At 48.3% G+C, this 20,043-nt stretch overlaps 1 protein-coding gene across 1 annotated transcript in view; it reads left to right on the plus strand.

The window, feature by feature from the left end:
• Positions 1-1,459: 1,459 nt before the first annotated feature.
• ARHGAP39 (Rho GTPase activating protein 39) overlaps positions 1,460-20,043 on the plus strand; it is a 34,061-nt gene continuing 15,477 nt past the window's right edge. Inside the window, exons 1-3 of the mRNA XM_062504973.1 lie at positions 1,460-1,533; positions 2,241-2,672; positions 12,871-12,951. Of these exons, the coding sequence (XP_062360957.1) occupies positions 1,460-1,533; positions 2,241-2,672; positions 12,871-12,951 (587 nt within the window). The remainder of the gene's footprint in view (positions 1,534-2,240; positions 2,673-12,870; positions 12,952-20,043) is intronic.

Below are 20,043 nucleotides of genomic sequence, written 5' to 3' on the forward strand. Positions count from 1 at the left end.
GAGCCTCCAGAGGTTCATTCCCAGGAAAAGACATCGGGATGCAATCCATGTTATCCTGCACTGTCTGACTCCCTGAATGTGTCAGGTTTAAGTGGCACCTTCCTTGATAAGCCTCACTTAGCTTTTTATTCCTCCTCATCTATTTCTAGATATTCCTTAAAAGCCTTGGAAATGCAGATGAGGATAAATACCAAATAATTTCATTAAATTCCTTCCATTTTTTTCTTTTCATAAACCCATGCAAAAAGAGGAATTTGAATAAAGATGTGGATCACGGAATGTCTCAGGTACCCTCTGGATTATCCAGAGGTGACAAGTACAGTGTCTGGGGTAATCTGAAAAAAATGGTGGAATTCTCTGTTTCTTGGGATTACAGCTTCTTTTAATCCTCTTTGGAATTTCTGAGCTCCCATTTGCTGCTGGATGATCCCCAAAATCCCTTTTGTTGTGTTTCTGAGTGAGGGGGGAAGAGGGAATTCCAGGAAAAAAGGGATGGGGGAAAGGATGGAGGGCAACCCTGGGAAGAAGGAATTTGGGGGGTGTTGGTGGTTGAGAAGCTCCACAGGACACATCCGCATGCTCTGGTCCTGGAAATTCCCCATGTCCTGGCCTCATCCCACAGTGTGGGCAGCAGGAAAAAGGAATTCTGCCATTCTGACCTGTTCAGATGAGATCCCACCTGGAATTCTGCATCCAGCTCTGGTGTCCAATGCCAGAAGGACCTGGAGCTGCTGGAGCAGATCCAGAGGAGGCCATGGAGATGCTCGGGGGCTGGAGCCAGGCTGGGTGTGCTGGGAATGTCCAACCTGGAGAAGGGAAGGATCCAGGGAAACCTCAGAGCCCCTTCCAGTGCCTAAAGGCTCCAGGAGACCTGGAGGAGGAGTTGGGATGTGGGATGGAGGGACAGGACACAGGGAATGACTTCCCACTGCCGGAGGCAGGGATGGATGGGATATTGGGAAGGAATTCTTCCTTGTGAGGGTGTTGAGGGGCTAGAATGGAATTCCCAGGGAAGCTGTGGCTGTCACTGGATTTTTGAAAGTGTCCAAAGCCAGATTGGACAGGGCTTGGGTCATCCTGGGATGGAGGAATGTGTCCCTGCACATGGGACCATGCCATCCCATCCCATGCCATTCCGTCCCATCCTATGATTCCATCCCACCCCGTCCCTTCCCGTGGAGGCCAGGACACAGCTGGGCGTGTTCAGCCCGCTCCATCTCCATCCCTGCCACCATCAGGTTTCGGTGTCGGTGCCGCCCATGGTTGTCACCCAGCCCAGGTGTTTTGGGGCTGGTGGTTTTGGGATGGTGCCAGAGGTGGAACCCACAGAGCCGACGCCTTTTCCCCGTGTCGAAATCAAGAGGGGAGGAGCTTCAGGATCTTCAGAGTGCCAGGGATTTGCACGGCTCCACCTGGATCGGGGGAGGTCGAGTCCATAATTTTGGAGTTTTTGTGGGAAATGCTGCCATGTTTGGTGATCTGCATGACAGAGTCGGGCTGTGGGGTGGTTGTTCAAGAGAAGTTCATTGCCAGGTTGGTGATTCCAATCGCTCCAGTCCTTCCCATTCCCTCATGGAACGTGCTTTGATCCCCGGGTCTGGACCTTCAAGGGTTCGGGGTGGATGCCACAATCCTGGGTGGACATTGGGGTGCTCCAACCTGGGTGTGTGTTTTGCAGACTTGCTGGGTTTCCCTTGGGAGCTGAAAATCAGGGATTGGTTGGAGACTCTTTGTGTAAATAATTCTGCAGGACTCGATGGGGATGGAAGAAAAGGTTGTGAAGTCGCTCTTCATCCCACGATCGCTGTGATCACAGAATTGTCGAGTGGTTGGGATTAGGAGGGACCTTGGTTGAACTTTCCCCTCTCTCCTTGTTCTTTTCCAGGATGCAATGGGTGGGAATCATTAAGTCTTGGACATGGGACACTCGATGGGGGTGGAAGGAAAAACTGTTGCTCTTCTATATGCCACACTCAATGCGAGTGCCAAATCTCAGTATTGTCGTATGGCTTGGGTTGGAAGGGACCTTGGTTGAATTTCTCCTCTCTACTTGTTCTTTTCCAGGCTGGAATGGATGGGGATTATCGAGTCTTGGACACAAGAGACTCAGTGGGAGTGGAAGGAAAAGTTGTCAATTTCCTTTTGTCCACCCTGTGAGCACTGAGTCACGGAACCATTGGATGGTTGGGGTTGGGAGGGACCTTGGTTGAACTCTCCCCTCTCTCCTTGTTCTTTTCCAGGCTGGAATGGGTGGAAATCATCGAGCCTCGGACCAGGGAGCGCATGTACGCCAACCTCATCACGGGGGAGTGCGTGTGGGACCCGCCCGCCGGGGTGCGGATCAAACGCACCAATGAGAACCAGTGGTGGGAGCTCTTTGACCCCAACACTTCCCGCTTCTACTACTACAATGCCACCACGCAGAGGACGGTGTGGCACCGTCCCCAGAACTGTGACATCATCCCACTGGCCAAGCTGCAGACACTGAAGCAGAACACGGAGTCGCCACGGGCTTCCACGGAAAACAGCCCCGGCAGGAGCAGCAATGTCAGCAGGGAGGGAAGCACCAGCTCGTCCTTGGAGCAGGAGCTGGAGGGCAACGAGAAGGTGCAGGAGCAGCGGTCGAGCCGCCAGCCCAGCCAGTATTCTGTGGTGAAGGAGGAAACAGAAAGGTAAAGGTGGGATGGGTGGGAGGAAGAAATTAGGAATTCCTAGTCCTGGTGGTCTCCAAGAGCACCCTGCACCTTGCAGGTCCTGGGCAAAGAGATTTTGTGGATGGTTCCTCCAGTTTGACCCTTGGTAGGTCTTCACCAAGTTGGATTCTCCATAAGACAAGGAAAAAGAGGGGAAAACATCAGGAAAAGGTGTTTTCTCCACCTTAGGGACATTTTAGATCTTCCCTGCAGGAAGGTTCCCTAAAGGAATAATTTCTCATCCTCTGAAATTTGTTTTTAAAGTTTGGAAATTCGCGTTTAGAGCCCAGTGTGGTTTTAAATGATTTCCCTGGATAAGAGCTCCCCAAGGAGTCAGGATGATTCACGCCACAGCCGTGACTTGTCCCACAGGTCTGGGGAGCTCCTGGCAGGGATAATTTCCCTCAGGAAGGAGAAGGGAGTCAGTGCTCAGTTTCCAGAGGCAACGTTCAGAGATGTTTGTGTCACTCCACTGTTGTCATTTCATCTTTTATGGATTAAGAGCTGCAGATCACAGAATCCTGGATTGGTTTGGGTTGGAAAGGAGCCTTAAAATCCATCTTGTTCCACCTCCTGCCATGGGCAGGGACACCTCCCTCCTTCCCAACCTGACTTGGGACAAGTCCAGGGATGGAGCAGCCACAGGTTTTCTGGGCGACCTGAGGCGGGTCATTAATTAATGTATTTGTCTTCTCTTAATTGATGCCTTTGACCACGTGAAGGACCCAACGAGGTTGAGGAGACCAAGCAGGGGTGGAATTCCCATTCCCAAGTCTTGCTCCCAGAAACTGTGGTTGGATGGGAACAGGAATTCCCGGCTCAGTGAGTGCTTTCATGTGGGACAGCAGAGGCGTCGTCAGCTCCGAACCTCAGGGGAGGTTCCACCTTCCCGATGTCCTGGAAGAGGCTCTGATGGAATCTCTGAGCCTGGGAATGGGGGACTCCTCATGGGCCAGGGGGATTGTGGGGAGGGAGATGGGTTTGGGTCGTTCACTGCAGGCAGGTGTGGAATCACAAGGTCATGGAATTGCAGAATTGTGGAATGGTTTAGGTTGGAAAAGGCCTGAAGGATCATGGAATTTCAGCTTTTTCCATCGGCAGGGACACTCTCCTCTATCCCAGGATGCTCCAAGCCCCATCCAACCTGGCCCTGGACACTTCCAAGGATCCAGGGGCAGCCACAGATTTCCTGGTTATTCCATTCCAGCGCCTCATCACCCTCACAAAGAATTCCTTCCCAATATCCCACCTAAATTTCCACTTTTCCACTGGGAGGCCATTCCCTGTGTCCAGTCCCTCCATCCCTTATCCCAAGTCCCTCTCCAGCTTTCCTGGAGTGCCTTTAGGCACTGGAAGGGGCTCTGAGGTCTCCTTGGATCCTTCCCTTCTCCAGGCCGGACATTCCCAGCTCTCCCAGCCTGGCTCCAGAGCAAAGGGGCTCCAGCCCTTGGAATTCTCCTCTGGAATTGCTCCAACATCTCCACACCCTCCTGATGTTGGATCCTGGAGCTGGATGCAGAATTCCAGGTGGGGCCTCTCCTGAGCAGGTCAGAGGGGCAGAATTCCCCCCTTTCCTGGTGGAAAATGAGCCCAGGAGATGTTGATGGAGTAGGATCCCATTCCCAAAGCAGCATGAGGGGTTCACGGATTCAAGGATCGGGGCATGGATTTTAAATTCCCTGGGATTTGCTGCAAGAACAGGGATGGGATCAGCAGCTCTCCTGGGGCAAGGATCATTCCTGAGATGATATCAGGAATTTCCTGGGGAAAGGATCATTCTCAAAGCGGGGATTAGGAATTTCCTGGGGAAAGGATCATTCCCAAGGTGGAATCAGGAGCTTCCGGGGGGATTCCCACATGGGATTCAATTTCCACATCAGACCCAGCACGGACACTCCAGGTCACTAATCCTTGGTGTCCTCCACCCACATGTTCCCCGTTCCCATTATGGGATGCAAATATGATGGATCGGGTGGGAGGAGAGCCGGACCATCGAATAAAACATTGAATCTCTGGAAATCTGGAACAGAAAAAGAATTCAGCCCTAGGTTGAGTTTGGGTCATGGGAGGTTGTGTGTCCTTGAATCTCCAGGAGTTCCAGGTCTTGGCCTTTCCAGGGATTGGGATTGAGCAGATCCCAGGTCTTGGAGCTTTGAAAGTTCAGTATTTTTTTTTAAAATTCAGATGCCACTAGAGGGAGCAGAAATTCCTGCTGACTGGAATTTCCACCTGCATTCCTGGAGGTGATAGGGATGAGTCCCATTGGCTCAGACAACCATGGCTGCCTCCCACCCTTGATCCTCATATCCTGGCTGGAAAAAAAAAAAACATTCCCTCATTTTCCCCATCCCTGGAAGTGTCCAAGGCCAGGCTGGAAGGGGGTTGAAGCAGCCTGGGATAGTGGAAAGTCTCCCTGTGGAATTCCATGATCTTGGAGGTCCCTTCCAACCCCAACCATTCCATGATTCTATAAGTGTTTTCTCAGATCTCAGTTGTGCTTCTTGGAGAAGCTCTACTGCTGGAAAGGATCTCCGGAGGTTTCCTGGTGGAACCCCCCAGTCCAGGTTTAATCCCATGAAATCTTATTTAAAGATTTTTGTATCAGCTCAGCTCATCTGGTTGGAAAAGGGAATTCGGGAGAAGTGGGAAAATTTTTATTGGAATTCGCACCCTGAGCTTCCCTTAAAATTTAGGATTTAGGAGCCAAAGCATCTCCAGGTATGGCTGGAGATGCTGGAGGCTGCTCCCAATCCATTCCTCACATCCATGGGGATGTTCCATCCCACCCGTGTGGGTCAGGGATGCATCAGCCCTTGGAATCCACAGGGAATTTGCCACCGGAATCACCTCGCACTTCCACAGTGAGGTGGGATTTATTCTAATTAGTGGCTGGATCCAGCTTGGGAATCAACCCTGGGATCTCAACAGGAGCTTTGTCCTGGTGGTCAGCAGAGCATTCCTAGCAGGATTTTCCAGCGTTTCCCTGGAGTTTTGCACGCTTGTCTTAAAATGGTGGCTTTTGTCTGGAGCGTGACTTGACAGCCATGAAATCTTGGAGCAGGAACTGTCAGCTGGATTTTGTGTCAGGTCACTGAGATTTTCCACGCTGTCAGGAGGTGTCTGAGGTTATTGCCTTGAAATCCTTGGAGAAAGTGTCAGGCAGGGAAAAAGAAACCTTTCCCATGGAAAACTCAGCTCTGCCACTGCTTCTCCAAGGAGGAATTTCAAGTGGAAGCATGAAGGACAAGGAAGTGGACTTTTGACCATTGAGAGTATTTTCCTTGGACCAAAATGCAGGAATCTTGGAATGTGAGTGGTCTTCACCCAAATCTCATCTGCTGGGAAATTGTGCCCAAGTTATTCCTCAGGATTCCCACTTTTTTTCTTGCACGTCTAGGTTCCAAAGGCACCAGGATACCGGACATAAAATGCAGCATTTAAACTTTCCCAGATTAAGCGTGGCTGAGCTGGAATATCCAAGGGGGATTCTCTCAAAATCCAATCCCTGGAATGCACCCACCGGAGCTCTCTGGGATCAAAAACTCCCCCCCCTCCCCCCCTCCTCCTTACAGGCCATTTCCTGACTCCTAAAGATCCCAAAAAACAGATTTGTGGAATAAAAGATGCCTCAAAGCTCAAAAATATCCAATGTGAGTGTCCCACCATTTTTCCTTGGAATTCTCTCCACTTGTTCCCTTTCCTGGGAGGTGCTGGGAAGAACCTGCCGTGCCGTGGTTCAGAAGACAGGTGGATCAATGACATAAATCTCCACAGCATCTGCTGCCTGAGGGTTTTCCAGGCCCCTGCAGGGTTTCCCAGCCTTCCTCCAAGATGAGAAGAAAGGCAAACCGAGGACCTGGAAAAACTGCATGGAAGCACCATGGCACAGAGAGGATCCTCAAGGGCTTCCTTCCCAATGTCCTGCCTGCAACAGGAGCTTCAGGTTTGGAATTCCAGGCCTTTCTTCACCCAGATGCTGGATTTTCACAGCTGGATTACATCTCCTGGTATGAAGAGCCAGGAGGAACTTGGGAGAGCTGGTAATGTTCACCTGGAAAAGGGAAGGCTCCAGGGAAACCTCAGAGCTCTTTCCAGGGCCTAAAGGGGCTCCAGGAGAGCTGGAGAGGGACTTGGGGCAAGGGATAGAGGGACAGGACACAGGGAATGGCTTCCCACTGCCAGAGGACAAGGAAGGATGGGATTTGGGAAAGAATTCCTGGCTGAGGTGCTGGGATGGAATTCCCAGAGAATGCCCCATCCCTGGAATTGTCCCAGGCAACATTGGAGCAACCTGGGAGAGGGATTTTCCCTTCCAACCCAAACCGTGGGTATGAGCATTTTATGAAGTTTTCCCATGAAATTTCCATAAAAAAAAAAAAAACAAGGAAATTTTAAAGCCTGGAATTGTTGAATTGTTGATCCTGTTGACACTCCCACCTGGATCTGGATCAACCCTAAAAACTGCCTCATCCTTCCCATCCCTTAAGGACAGAGATGATGGTCTGGAATTTCTCAGTCTTTCCAGTCCCTGGCACTGTGGGAGCCTCATCCCATTCCTAGACCTTGGCATTCCACTGGAAATCTTTCTCTTCCCGATGTTTCATCCATGGAGTGGATGAGCCGAACAGGAGGTCGGGGCACCGGCGTCCCCTTAGCTCCGGTGGCCAGGAAAACCACCACGGGCTATTCCTGCCCCCAATTCCTGAATCCAGCTCTGGAAGAGAATATTGGAGAGAATTCTTGGAATTCTTGAAATTCTGATAATTTTTTCCCCTCACATTTATTTGCTGCCTGTGGCAAAAATCCCTGCTTTTTGCATTTCCATCCCCATGGGACAACTTCCCCTATCCCAGGTTGCTCCAGTCTCCATCCAACCTGGCCTTGGACATTTCCAGGCATGGGGTAGCCACAGTTTTTCTGGGAATTGCATTCCAGTGTATGTTTGCTTTGCTTTTTGTCGTTTTCACCTCTGTTGGGCACACCTTGCTTGCACAATCCAAGGATTCATGTGCTCAGGACACAGAATTATCTCCTCTTTCAACCTTTCTGGAATCCATGACAAGGAGCTGGATCCATCCCAGATGAGTTGTCCTGAAGACTTTTTTTTTTTTTTTAATTTAAGAATCACCTGGAAATTCACCCAGCTCTTCCCCTGGTTCCATGAGATCCTCAATTTCCCAAACCATGAGGCAGGATGTTGGGAAGGATCCCAAATTCAGTCTTCCAGTGTTTTTTGTGGTGTTTTATCCCTGGTTTTGGCTTATTCCCACCCATTTCTGAGCAAAAGTCCAGCTCCAAGTGATGTTGGATGTCCCTGTCTGTGGCAAAAGAGTTGGAATTCTGTGATCTTAGAGGTCCCTTCCCACAGTTTGGGTTGCTCCAAACCTGGCCTTGGACACTTCCAGGGATGGGGCACTGCCAGAGCATGACGGGATACTTTGATAGGCTCTTCCAGCATTCCCAAATTTATCTGAAGATTTGATTTTCCCCCACAGGAGGTTTTCCTACTCCAAAATTCCTTTGACTTCCTTTCCCCTTTTCCAGCATTTGGGGTGCTCCAACAGTGCCGGGTCTCATCCCACCCATATGGGTGACTTTTCCCTGGAATACGCTGAGGTCAGAAAAGACTTCCAAGATCCTTGAGCCCATTTTCCAGGCTCCTCCCTTAATGCAGTTCCTCACCGTGATCCTTGAGTTTATTGAAATTGTGAAGCTCCTGGGGGGTGGAATCATCCGAGGAAGTATTTGGGGATAAACAGTAGAAAACACATTCCTGGCATAACCCGAACAAGACTGAATTCCCTCATTCCATCCTCAAATATTTCCCAGGAAAAAACCACTCATATCTGGCATTTCTTGCTGTGAAAATCGAGGGGCTGAAGTTTTTTAATTTCCTTTCCTTGAATTCCCCGCTTCCCGTTGCAAAACATGGCTCCAGATTAGGCAGATATTTGCCTAATTCCTCCGAGTGCTTGCGTCAGCCCCAAAATTCCGGTTGCATAATTCCGAAGAAAGCCATCTTTGAAGTTTTATTGGAAGCGGGGACTGTAATTAAGAGTATGAAGGGCAGCGATTAAAGCTGAGGATTTGGAGACTGGATTTCATTTCTATTCCTGGCTTTTGACATGGAGCTGAGCTATTTCAGGCCGCTCACTTTCCCTGATTTTCCGAAAGCATGGGGATTGGTGCCACTTCCTCTTCCAGGTGGGAGGGGAAACAAAAAACCAGCTGGATTTATAGATTTTTTTTTTTTTAATTCTTTCGGTTTTGTTGTTCTGCCAGAGATTCCCGGGATAAAGGTGCCAGGCATAAATTTGTGTCCGTGCTGGAGGCTTTGTAAGCCGTGGATTAGGGAAAATTGTTGAGGAAAAATCAACTTTATTGAGATGAAAGAATCTTGGTTAATGGAAAATCACCTTTATTAGTGGGAAATTATCTTTGTTATTGGAAAATCACACTTATTAATGAAAAGCCATCTTTATTAACAGAAAATCCCCCTAATTATTGGAAAATCACCTTTTTCATTAGAAAAGAACACTCATTAATGAAAAAACATATTTATTAATAGAAAATAATCTTATTTAGTGAAAAATCACTTAATTATTGGAAAATCATCTTTATTCATGGAAAATCATCTTTATTAACAGAAAAATCACACTAATTATTGGAAAATCACACTTAGTAATGAAAAATCATCTTGATTACTGGAAAATCACCTTTGTTATTAGAAAATTACCTTTATTAGTGGAAAACCACCTTTATTCATGGAAAATCATCTTTATTAACAGAAAATCACCCTAAATATTGGAAAATCACCCTTTTCACTGGAGAAATCACACTTATTAACAGAAAAACATATTTATTAATGAAAAGTCATCTTTATTAGTGGGAAATAACCTTCAAAGTGTCACAGAAAAGCTTTGGATGTATCCCTTGTCCAGACAGGGACGCAGTTTGCTGGATAAAAAACGGATTGTCCAGCTTGGAGGGTGAAAGTGGAAGGTTCGATCCCAGTGTTTGGCTCCTCCCAGGCCCATCCCAGCTCCTCTCCCAATCCATATTCTTATCAATAATCTGCCAAGCTGCCAGACAAGCTGGAGCTCCAAGGGATCCTATGGGTTGAGGACAGGTTGGGAAGAACTTACCGAAGCTCAGCAAGGCCGGATGTAGCCACAGGATGGACAAACCGGTGGCCATCCAAGGATTCCGGAATGATGGGAAGCATTATCCCAAGGGCAGGGAAGAAAGGGAAGTTGGGAAGACCTCAGAAGGTCCAGAGAAGTTTTAATCCTCGTTTGACCACAACTGGGCAACCTTGGGTCATTTCAGGTGATCCGAAACCTGAAAAACATGGGAGAATCCGGGGGGGACCACCAGGATGGTCAGCATAGGATGTGTGAGGACAAAATGAGGGAGCCAGGCTGGCGTTGCATGGAGGAGGATTCTGGGGTGACCTCAGGACACTTTTCCAAAACCAAAACGGGGTTTCTGAACCGGTCAGATTTTGGATTGGAACTGGTTTTGCTTCCTGTGATGAGCTCTGTGCGATTTTATCCATCGGGATTTCTGGAAGGTAATCCAGTGCCTGTAGACCTGTGTTTGTGGCAGACCACTTTGGAAATTTGTTTGGGTTGAGCTTTCCAGATTGATATCCCGGTTGTTCCAGGTTGGCCATGGCCAGGTTGGGTGGGAATGTCTGGCTCAAGGACACAAACTGGGTTTAAGGTGGTGATTGCAGGAAAAACTTGAAACATGGAATGGTTTGTGATGGAACCATCCGGTTCCATCCCCCTTCCATGGGCAGGGCCACCTTCCACTATCCCAGGTAGCTCCAAGCCCCATCCAACCCAGCCTGGAATATTCCAGGGATGGAGCAGCCACAGATTTCTCCTGTGTTTCACCACCCTCATCATAAAATTCCTCCTTTAATCCAATGAATCTGTTAGTCAAGCAAAATTCATAAGGATTTGGCTTTAAAACCTTGGGAAAACAGCTGGTCAAGGGTAGGGGCCACGCTCTGTCGCATCCATGCCTGCAGGAACCCGGGATAACTGGAATCCAGCAGTGCTTCTGTTTAAATATTAACCAGGAATTAACTGGGAATCCAGCCCTGGGCTCTCTGGCCAATACCAGAGGCTGCTTCTTAATGCTGGAATATCAACCGGTGGTTTTTAATGATCCCCAAAAACTCTGCTCATCCTGGAAGAGCAAGCACGGCCATCCCTGGGAATGTGCAACCAACTGCTCCATCCTCCTGTGGGTCCCTGTAGACATTCCCTGCCCAGCTCCCACCAGTTGGAATCTTTGGGATGGATTTGCTCATCCATCAGATCCGTCTGCACAGAAACCTCATCAGAGATGGATCTGAGGACGCCTGGAGTTCGTTTGGATGCGCATAATTAGCGCTGATGGGAAATGGAACAGCAGGAGAAAGGATGGGTAGGAACCAAGATGGATTGAGAAGATCTTGGAAGCAACAACTTGGAAAAGCTGCAAGAAAAAAACACCCATCTTCGGGCTCAGTCAAAGTTAAGGGTGGAAGAGCACATGGAGCTTGATCTTGGCACCTGGAACAGAAACCTGGAATCTGGAGGAGTGGGAATTCCCTTCTGGAGGGGTGTGGACCTTGCTAATGGCAGTGGGAGGAGCTGTCGGTCCATCCCACGCAGGAATTCCGATGTCTGTTTTGGCCGTGGTTGGGTTCTGGTGGGGTTTTAGGTGGGAAAATCAACATTCCCACCAGACTTTTTAGGGATGGGGGTGCAGAGTGCTGGGAAGCAGATCTGTAGGGAAGGACCTTGAACAGCTCCTGAACTCCTCTGGAATCTGGAATCATGGAATGGTTTGGGTTGGAAGGGACCTTAAAGCCCATCCAGGTCCTGGGCAGGGACACCTTCCCTTATCCCACATTGCTCCAGCCTAGCCTTGGACACTTCCAGGGATGGGATCCATCTGAATTCCTCCATGAATTTGGGGATCCATCTGAATTCCACTGTGGATTTGGGTACAGCACCAGGATCAGAGGTGGTGCCTTTCTCTCGGGAGTCTTGGAGTAGGAGGGGGAGGAGGAAATCCATTCACATGCACTGGCGAGGAAAAAGGGATTAAGCAATTCCTCACAGCCATAATTCCAGGGCTAAATCCCATTAAAATTAGCTTTGACAAAAGCTTAATTTTATTGCCTCCTTGCTCCTCCACTAAAATTTTGGAGCTTTATCCTATTAGGAAGATTTGTTTCTTTTCCCTCTTTTTTTCCTCCCATAACCAACATCGGATATGAATTTTATTAACGGGAGGTTCTTAACAAGGGAACATGGAGGGATTTTAGGGGTGGGTTTTTTTGTGGAATAAAGTTATTTCTCAGAAAAACAGGACCAATTCCGAGCACATTCCCACCAGGAAGGGCTGATAAGGCAAAAATAAACCTTTTCCTGTGTTCATTGGCAATGGGGATGGATAATATTGGAAAGACAATGATCAATATCTGGATTTTGGGAAGTGTTGGAGGGTCTCAGCATGGATTCACGGCAAATCCATGAGCCAAAAATATGGACCAAGAGTGGGCTTGATCCTGCAGGAGAGGTTTTAAGTCCTTCTTGAATCCCAAAAAAATCCTTCTTGGACTCCAAGTTCGAATTCCCAGGTCTTCACTGAACCCCACCAAGTCAAAAAAACAGTTTGGAAATTCCATCCTGCACTCCTAGATGTTTTTTTTCCCATGTTTCTTCCAAGTGTGGTGTCTCTTGGAGTGGGTTGGTGGTGTGACCTTCTCCATCTTCTGGGGACAAGAGCTCAGCAGGCTCAGATTTAGATGAAAATGTCGCAAAAAGGGTTTTCTGGGAGATTTCCCTCTTCCCGTATTGGCTCTGACCATCCGAGGTTGTTGAAGAGCAGTAAGGGCACTCAGAAAGGGTGGAATGAATCCAGATGTTTGGGACCTGTTCAGATGTTTTAGGGGAAAGTTTGGTCTTTGAAGGGTTGGACATGAACCTGGAGACCACAGCCATGGGTGACTTAATCATCATCTGGCCAACAACTCAAAAAAATCCATGACTCCAAGCTCGAGCAGGTCCCATGAGCAGATCCAGGACAGATAGATCCTGTCCTGGTGGGATTCATCTCCATTAATACAAGAGGAGACACTAATGGTAATTCCCGGTCCATTCCTGTTTTCCAGTTCGTCACCTTCCGGAGTGTTCGAGAAGGAATATGACATTTATCGGGATTACAGCACCGAAGGACAGCTCCTGCACTACAGGTAGCCAGAATTTCCCTCCAGCATCAGGATTGGAGTGGGTGGGGAGGGCAGTGAATGCCACTGATGTTTTATTCCTGCTTTTCCAATCCTTCTCCTCATCCCTTCCCTTCGTGTGTTCCCTTCAGGTCATTGTGGAACTCCCAAAAGTCCTTACAGTACCCCAAAAGTCCTCACTGCACCCCAAAAGTCCTTCTTGAAACCCACCAAGTCCTTCTTGGACCCCAAATCCTCACTGAACCTCCCAAATCTTCACTGAGCCTAAAAGTCTTTCTTGCGCTCCAAAAATCCTTACTGAACCCCAAAATCCTCATTGAGCCCCAAACATCCGCATTGAACCCAAAATCCTCATTGAACCCCAAATGTCCTTCTTGAGCCCCAAAAGTCCTTCTGGAACCCCAAATCCTCACGGAACTTCCAAAATCCTCACTGAACCCCAGAAGTCCTTCTTGAACCCCAAATCTTCACTGAGCCCTGAAGTCCTCATTGAACCCCAAAATTCCTTCTTGAACTCCAAATCCACATTGAACCCCCAAAAATCCACATTGAAACCCAAAAATCCTTCTTGAACCCCCACCCAAGACCTCAGACCCCCTCCAAGTCCTTCTTGAACCCCCCAAGTCCTCACTGAACCCCAAAAGTCCCCACTGGACCCCACCAGGTCCTTGTCAAACCCCAGAAATCCAAGATGATGATGATGAGACCAGATTTTGGGGATTTACAGAGTCACTCCTTGCCTGATTGCTCCGGGTTTTGATAAAGCCCAAATTCCTGGATTTTTTTTACCTCCAGCTCTTCCTTTGCTTTCCATGTTGGAAATGGAGACTGGGAAGAGCGGGATGCTCCTCGTCCCTTTTCCTGGCATGTATTCCAGCTGTTCCAAGCTGATCTCCATCCTGATCCATGACTTGTGCATGCGGAAAATCCCCCCAGTAGAGCTGGCTGCATTCCATCCCACTTCTCCCCGGGATTCCCCACTGCTGAGTGACCTCCTGGGAAGCGTTGGAATTATTTGCCACTTAAGGAAGAAGGGGAGAAAAAATTCCGAGCTTTCTAGAAGGGGAAACCAGCAGGGAGATGGGATCAGGTTTTTTATCCTCTCCAGCTGAATGCTCTCCATGAATCCATGGACAACCTGATCTCCCACCCACAAGCTGGGTGGATGCAATTCCCAGGAAGAGTGGGAAGGAGAGAGATTTGGGAAGCGTGGAGCCGTTTGGCTGGGAAACAGGGATTGGTGGTTCAATTTTGGGAAGTGGGAGCCAAGCCAGAATCTGGCGGGATTTGTCGGTGATGGGAACATGGAGCAGTGACATGGACAACACATTTTTGGGCTGGTGGCAATTAAAAGCTTCAGTGTCACTGTGCTCATGAGCTGTTGTCATCAGCTGTGCCGCAGGAGATGCCTCCGTCTTCCCAATTCCATAAAAACCCACTGGGAGTGGCCCCGGCTGCCCTTCCCCCAGCCCCGTAACCAGCCACAGAGCTAATTAGCAGCTTTGCTTAATTAGCTGTGAGTGGATGTCCTTCTGGAAGAACGAGTCTCAGGGTGGGATTTTGGTTTAACCCCGTGAGTGCCACGAGCTGGAATTGGAGCTTGTGATGAATTCCTGTTCACGGGATTAATTGTGAGGGGGGAAAATTAATCATGGAATCATGGAATGGGTTGGGTGGGACCTCAAAGATCATCCAGTCCCACCTAAACCATTCCAAGGGCAGGGACACCTTCGAGTATCTCAGGTTGCTCCAAGCCTTGTCCAGGCTGGCCTTGGACAATTCCAAGGATGGAAATGTTGGTGCTGCAGGAGCTTTGGAAAGGTTGAAAAGGGATTGGGGGATCTCTGGTTGTCTCCACGAGTTCATGCCAACATGGGGATGACGAATTTCAAGCAGGATGGAACCCAACCAGAACTTCAGAGTTCCATCATGGAGTGGGATGAGGCCCCAAATGCTTCCACTGGAGCTCCCTCAGATCCACCTGCTTCCAAACCCTGTTCACAAAATGATCCTGGAGGTTCCAGGCTCAGCTGGAAAATCAGGTCTGCAAGCCAACAACCCTCCCAGGTCTTTCCAACCCTCTTCTCCTCGAGTCTGGCATTAATTCCAGAGGTTTTCATCTGGAAAATCACAAAGAGACACAGGATTCAGTTCCACAACTCCTCCATGGTTCTCTGGTGGATAGGGAAAGCATGGTGAGGACCAGGTCATGGTTCCTGCCTTCCTCCATCCCCTCTGGCAGGGAAAGGAGAAGCTGGAGACTTCCCAGATGTTGGGACAAAGTGTGGGATCAAGGTGGCTTGTAGAGAGAAGCCGGATCTTGACTGAGAAATCCCACGGGATTCATCTGGGGAATCCTCATCCATGGAATCATCGCCACCTCCAGGTGCAGCTCTGGGGTTCAGATCCCTGGATTGCCCCAGGAGCAACATCCTTGGGAGCAGGGAAGGAATTTTTCCGCTTCCTTAGAGCTCTCAGCCAACAATTCCTATGGGAGATTTTTCCAGTATAATGAAGATTAGTGGGTGTCATTAAGAGGATGAGGTCATCCTCTGTGGGCCTGGAAGGCTTTTGTCGGGAAGCCCCAGAATCCCAAATCCCCTCATTCATGATCCCCGCCCTTAACCCTTTGGTCCCTGGAGCTGCTTCACATCCTCATTCCATTGAGGGAGTTGAACTCTTTGCTAAACCAAGATCAATCTTTCCATCAGGAAGTCTGCTTGTCTGTGGGAGAAATCCCAGATTTCTGTCATAATCCCATGGTTGCATTGGCCAGTCAATGGATGGAAGGTCCAAGGCTGCTCAAGCTGGATTTTAAGACCAAAAATCTTCAACACTAAAGACTTTCTTCTCCCTTTCTTCTCCCAATAGCAGGAATGGCACCAAAGTCCTCCAAAGCTGTGGCAAATCCCTCAATTCCAGACTTTGGAGTTGAAGAAGGTGCCCTATTGTGTTCCAGCTCTTCGTAGAGAATTGGAATGTACAATCAATGAGTTGGGAGAATCCCAGTTCTTCTGTGAGTGTTGTAGGAAAGCAGGATGGTGGCCGCTTCACCTGCACAGGATCCTTGGCTTAGTCTTCCTCATTTTCTCCTGGAACTCCACATCCAGGAGTATTTGGAGAGGTCTTCAATCTTCTTGTGTTCAACAGGAATTGCTTCATAGCAAAGAAATTGGGGAAGTGAGGAGAGAATTGCGGTTGGCTTCCAAAAATCCTGGCACTGCCTTTCAGAGCTCCATAGAACCTCTTGTGGAGGCACCTGAGGTGGTTTTGGAGGTGGGTTGATGTCTGTTGGGGTTTAGGAAGTGGGGCCACCTCTGTTTTGGGGGACAGCCGTAATTTGCCATTTTCCAGCTGTTTTCAACCTCTTGGCTCTCATGGGGGTTCCTGGATTTTTCTCCAGCCATGGGAATCTTCAAATCCTGCCCTGGCCATGTTCAGCCCTTCTCCACCCAGATTTGTTGTCTTAGCACCACGAGGAGTCAGGGAATGGCAGTAATTTGGCAGAGTTGCATAAATCCAGGCCCAAAATTCAGGAAGAGACTTGTAGGAGCTTTGGGGAGAAGCCCAGGAAGGAGGTGAGGAACCACCACACTGGATATTGAGTTCATAAATGTGACCATTCCTGATTTTTAGAGGTGAGTCCAGTCCCTGGTTCCCTTGGAAGGGAGGAAGAGGAGAAGAACTGACACCAGTGATTCCCTGGGGAGCCACGAGATGAAAATCCCACCTTTTGGGAAAATAGGGATGAGGGTTGATGGCTGCTCTTGGGGCTGTCATAGTGGTGGGACCTCCTGGGCCAAACCCCATCCAATCTGGCCTTGGACACTTCCAGGATAGAGCAGACACAGCTTTTCTGGGAATTCCATTCCAGCCCCTCACAGGGAAGAATTCTTTCTCAAAATCCCACCTAACCCTGCCCTCTGGAAGTGGGAAGCCATTCCCTGTGTCCTGTCAGGGATGAACAATTCAGGCTGGAGACACCACGAGGAGGAAAGGCTTTGGGGCAGGGAATGTGAAATCCACTCGGAATAGGCAAGAGCTAAAAAAATCACCATTTTGGAACTCTTTGTGGCGCTCCCGGAGCCAGCGGGAGCAGATTCCCTATTGATCAGCTATTTTGGGAAATGTCACTTCTGGTCTCTTTGTACTTCCTTGTAACGATAAAGGCTCTTCTGTGCTCCTTCCCCAGCATTCCCTCCTCCCTCTCCAATCTGGAAAGATCTCTTGTTTTCAGTGACATTTGGATTTCAGGAAAGAGGCTATTTTTGGTATGATTGCTTTAATTTGGATTAATTTAATTTAATTGGCTCCTGAGAATTTGGCATCCATGTCCTCCATGGCTGGCTCGGTTGTGTTGGTCTTGTGCTTTCTCCTGGTGGGTTCTGGATGGGATTGATCCTGGTGGAGTTCACTGGACAGCCCCCTGGCCATCATGGATGTCCCAAACCAAGAAGACTTGGGTGGCGTGGCCTGGGGAAGGACCACCTTGAGTTCACCTTCAGCAAGGTCAACTTGGCCTTCAGCCAAGGGATTTATCAGGAGTGGTTGTCCAAGTTAGTTTTGGCGTTTCCTCATCACCTACATCCCATAAAAATCCTTTGGTTATGGATTTGCGGCCTCCAACATCACAACCTGACTCTCCCACCAGGCAATGGGTTTGAAAAATTCATCTTCCCGACCCTGCTTCTCCTGGAAAAAAAGTGGGAATGGGATGGCAAGGCATGGAATGGGTCATTACCTCTCTCTGGTCTTGATCATCTTCCATGGATGTTAATTAGCGCTGATGCCACCAGAGCAGCAAAACATCGGAAATGTTTCACAGCAGGGACTTGGTGTTGCGGGCTTGGAGCTAAAAGTGATCCTATAGCGCCATCCGGAGACAGGGATTGGACAATCCCTAAAAGATTTAGAAAAACAGTAGGACTTTTTCTTTCAAAATGGTATTTGATGGGTATAATCCTTTGGGAATACTTTAGTTGGAGAATGAGATTGTGTGCAGAGGAGTTTTGGAAGGTTGTGGGTATCCATCAAACCAAGATTTGGGCTTCAACATTCCCATCACTCCAAAATTGCCCCTGAAAAACCAAAATGGATTTTCCCCTTCCTGGATATCCCATGGATCATGTTGTATCCATCAAATCATCCTGGGAAAACTCCGTCCTGGCTCTTCTTCCCAAATATCCATTTTATTGCCCAAATTATGCAAATTTCACGTCACTCATTCTGGTTTTTCTAGGAATCAGCTTAAATTAATAAAAAGACTTCCTAAAAAAAATAATCCCAAGGAGGAAGCAACACTTCCAGGCTCCTGAAGATAGGAAAAAGGACTGGAAGTGTGGAAGAAGAGTTAAAGAGGCCATGGTGTGGTTGTGAGAGCCCCAAACACCACAAAAACTGAGGAATGGGGGCTTGACTAAGAATTTAAAATTTAAAATTTCAGAACATAGAATTTAAAATTCTAGTCTGCCCTAGGATATTTATATTACACAGAATTCCATGCAAATTTTTGGGAACAGGTGAAGAGCAGGTGAAGAGCACTGGAACCTTGAGGATGGAGGATTTTAGGATTTCATCCTATTGCTTAATTTAATTATAAATCAACATAAAATACAAGGTTTCTCCATTATTATAGAGGCTGGATTCCTGAACTGAGGAAGTTTTCCCAGCTGGAAAATTTTGGATGGATCACGGGAAGCTTCAGGGGGAAGCCTGGATGGCTTCAGGCTCTGCTGCTCACCTTTCCCTGATTTTTTCACTGAGATTTTTCCTGCTGCCGGAGTGGCACCGGGCGCCATGCCAGGCACAGGGAGGGTTTTTTCCGCCACCGGCTCATCCATGACCCCAGACTTCCCAGCGGGATGTGCTTGGAGCAGGCGGTGCCCAGCTGGGAGGGAAGGGGGGCTGGACTGCTTCCCTCATTCCCATCCCAGTTCAGCCCTGGGAAAGGGAATTTTAAACTCAGGTGGAAGGCAAAGGGAGAAGATGCTTCCAAATCCCACGGCTGGGGGAGGAAGGTGAGGAAGAGCGAGGGTGCGGTGGGAATTTGGGATGGTGGGGGGTGCCCAGGGATCCTTTGCTTTTCCCAGAGAATCCCACTGTGTTCCATCGGAAACTGCTAACTTGAATTATTCAAATCAGGGTTTCTTCCCCTTTTCCCAGGGAAGGGAAAATTCACTTAATGCCGGCTCTAAATTTTAATCTTCATCTGCAAAGTCTAAGCAACTCTAGGGCAGGGGAAGAAATCTTGGAAAAATGTGCAGTTTGGATCAGTTTTGGAAATATTCCCGTTTTTAAACCTCGTGCTGCCACCTCAGTCCATCAAAACAAAACAAAAAAAAGGTTTTAAAATAATAAAGTATTATTTTAAAATAGTTCTGCTTAAACCTGGCTGTGATTTAATTGCTCAGTCTCACCTTGATGAAGTGGAGCTGCCCCTTGGCTCCATTAAGAGCATCAGGAATGTAAAAAAAATGAATATTTTGGTTGATTTGATGGGATTTTAAGGTATTGTGAGCTGTGGATGGTCAGAATGAATATACAAATATTCAGAATATGCAAATGAGGGAGCAAAGAAATTCCTGGATGAGGGATCCAGGTTTCTCCTCTCCCATCCATCGTTGACTTTCCAAAGGTTGGAATAAGGTCAAGGAGGAGGCGTTGGATCAGGGAAGGACATTTAGGAGGACATGGAAAAATCCTGCCCCAAACCAGATGGGAATTATGTGGGAATCATGCAAATTTCTGAAGAAATCGATTTCTTGGATAGGAGGTTTGGAGGGATTTGGGAAGCAGTTTTGTCCTGGTAATATATGGAGTTGGAAAAATCTTCCCCACGTGGAGAAAACAGCAGAGAGAACCTAGTGCCAAGTCAGAAATAACATGAATACTTGGAATTTCTGCCAGATGCCCCATGCCAAGCATCCCTTGAATTTCTTGGAGCAGCCGCACCACTCATGGGCAGTGATTTAAGGACAAAAATTGCCTTTCTGGAATTCCTTTTGCTGGCAGAAAATTCAATGTATTCCATGGCTTTTTGGGGGGGGGGGGCGGGGGGGGGGGGGCGGTTGGAGGAGGTTACCCATAATCCATGGAGCT

The sequence above is a fragment of the Cinclus cinclus genome, chromosome 1, assembly GCF_963662255.1.
Source record: "Cinclus cinclus chromosome 1, bCinCin1.1, whole genome shotgun sequence".
Classification (NCBI taxonomy): Eukaryota; Metazoa; Chordata; class Aves; order Passeriformes; family Cinclidae; genus Cinclus; species Cinclus cinclus.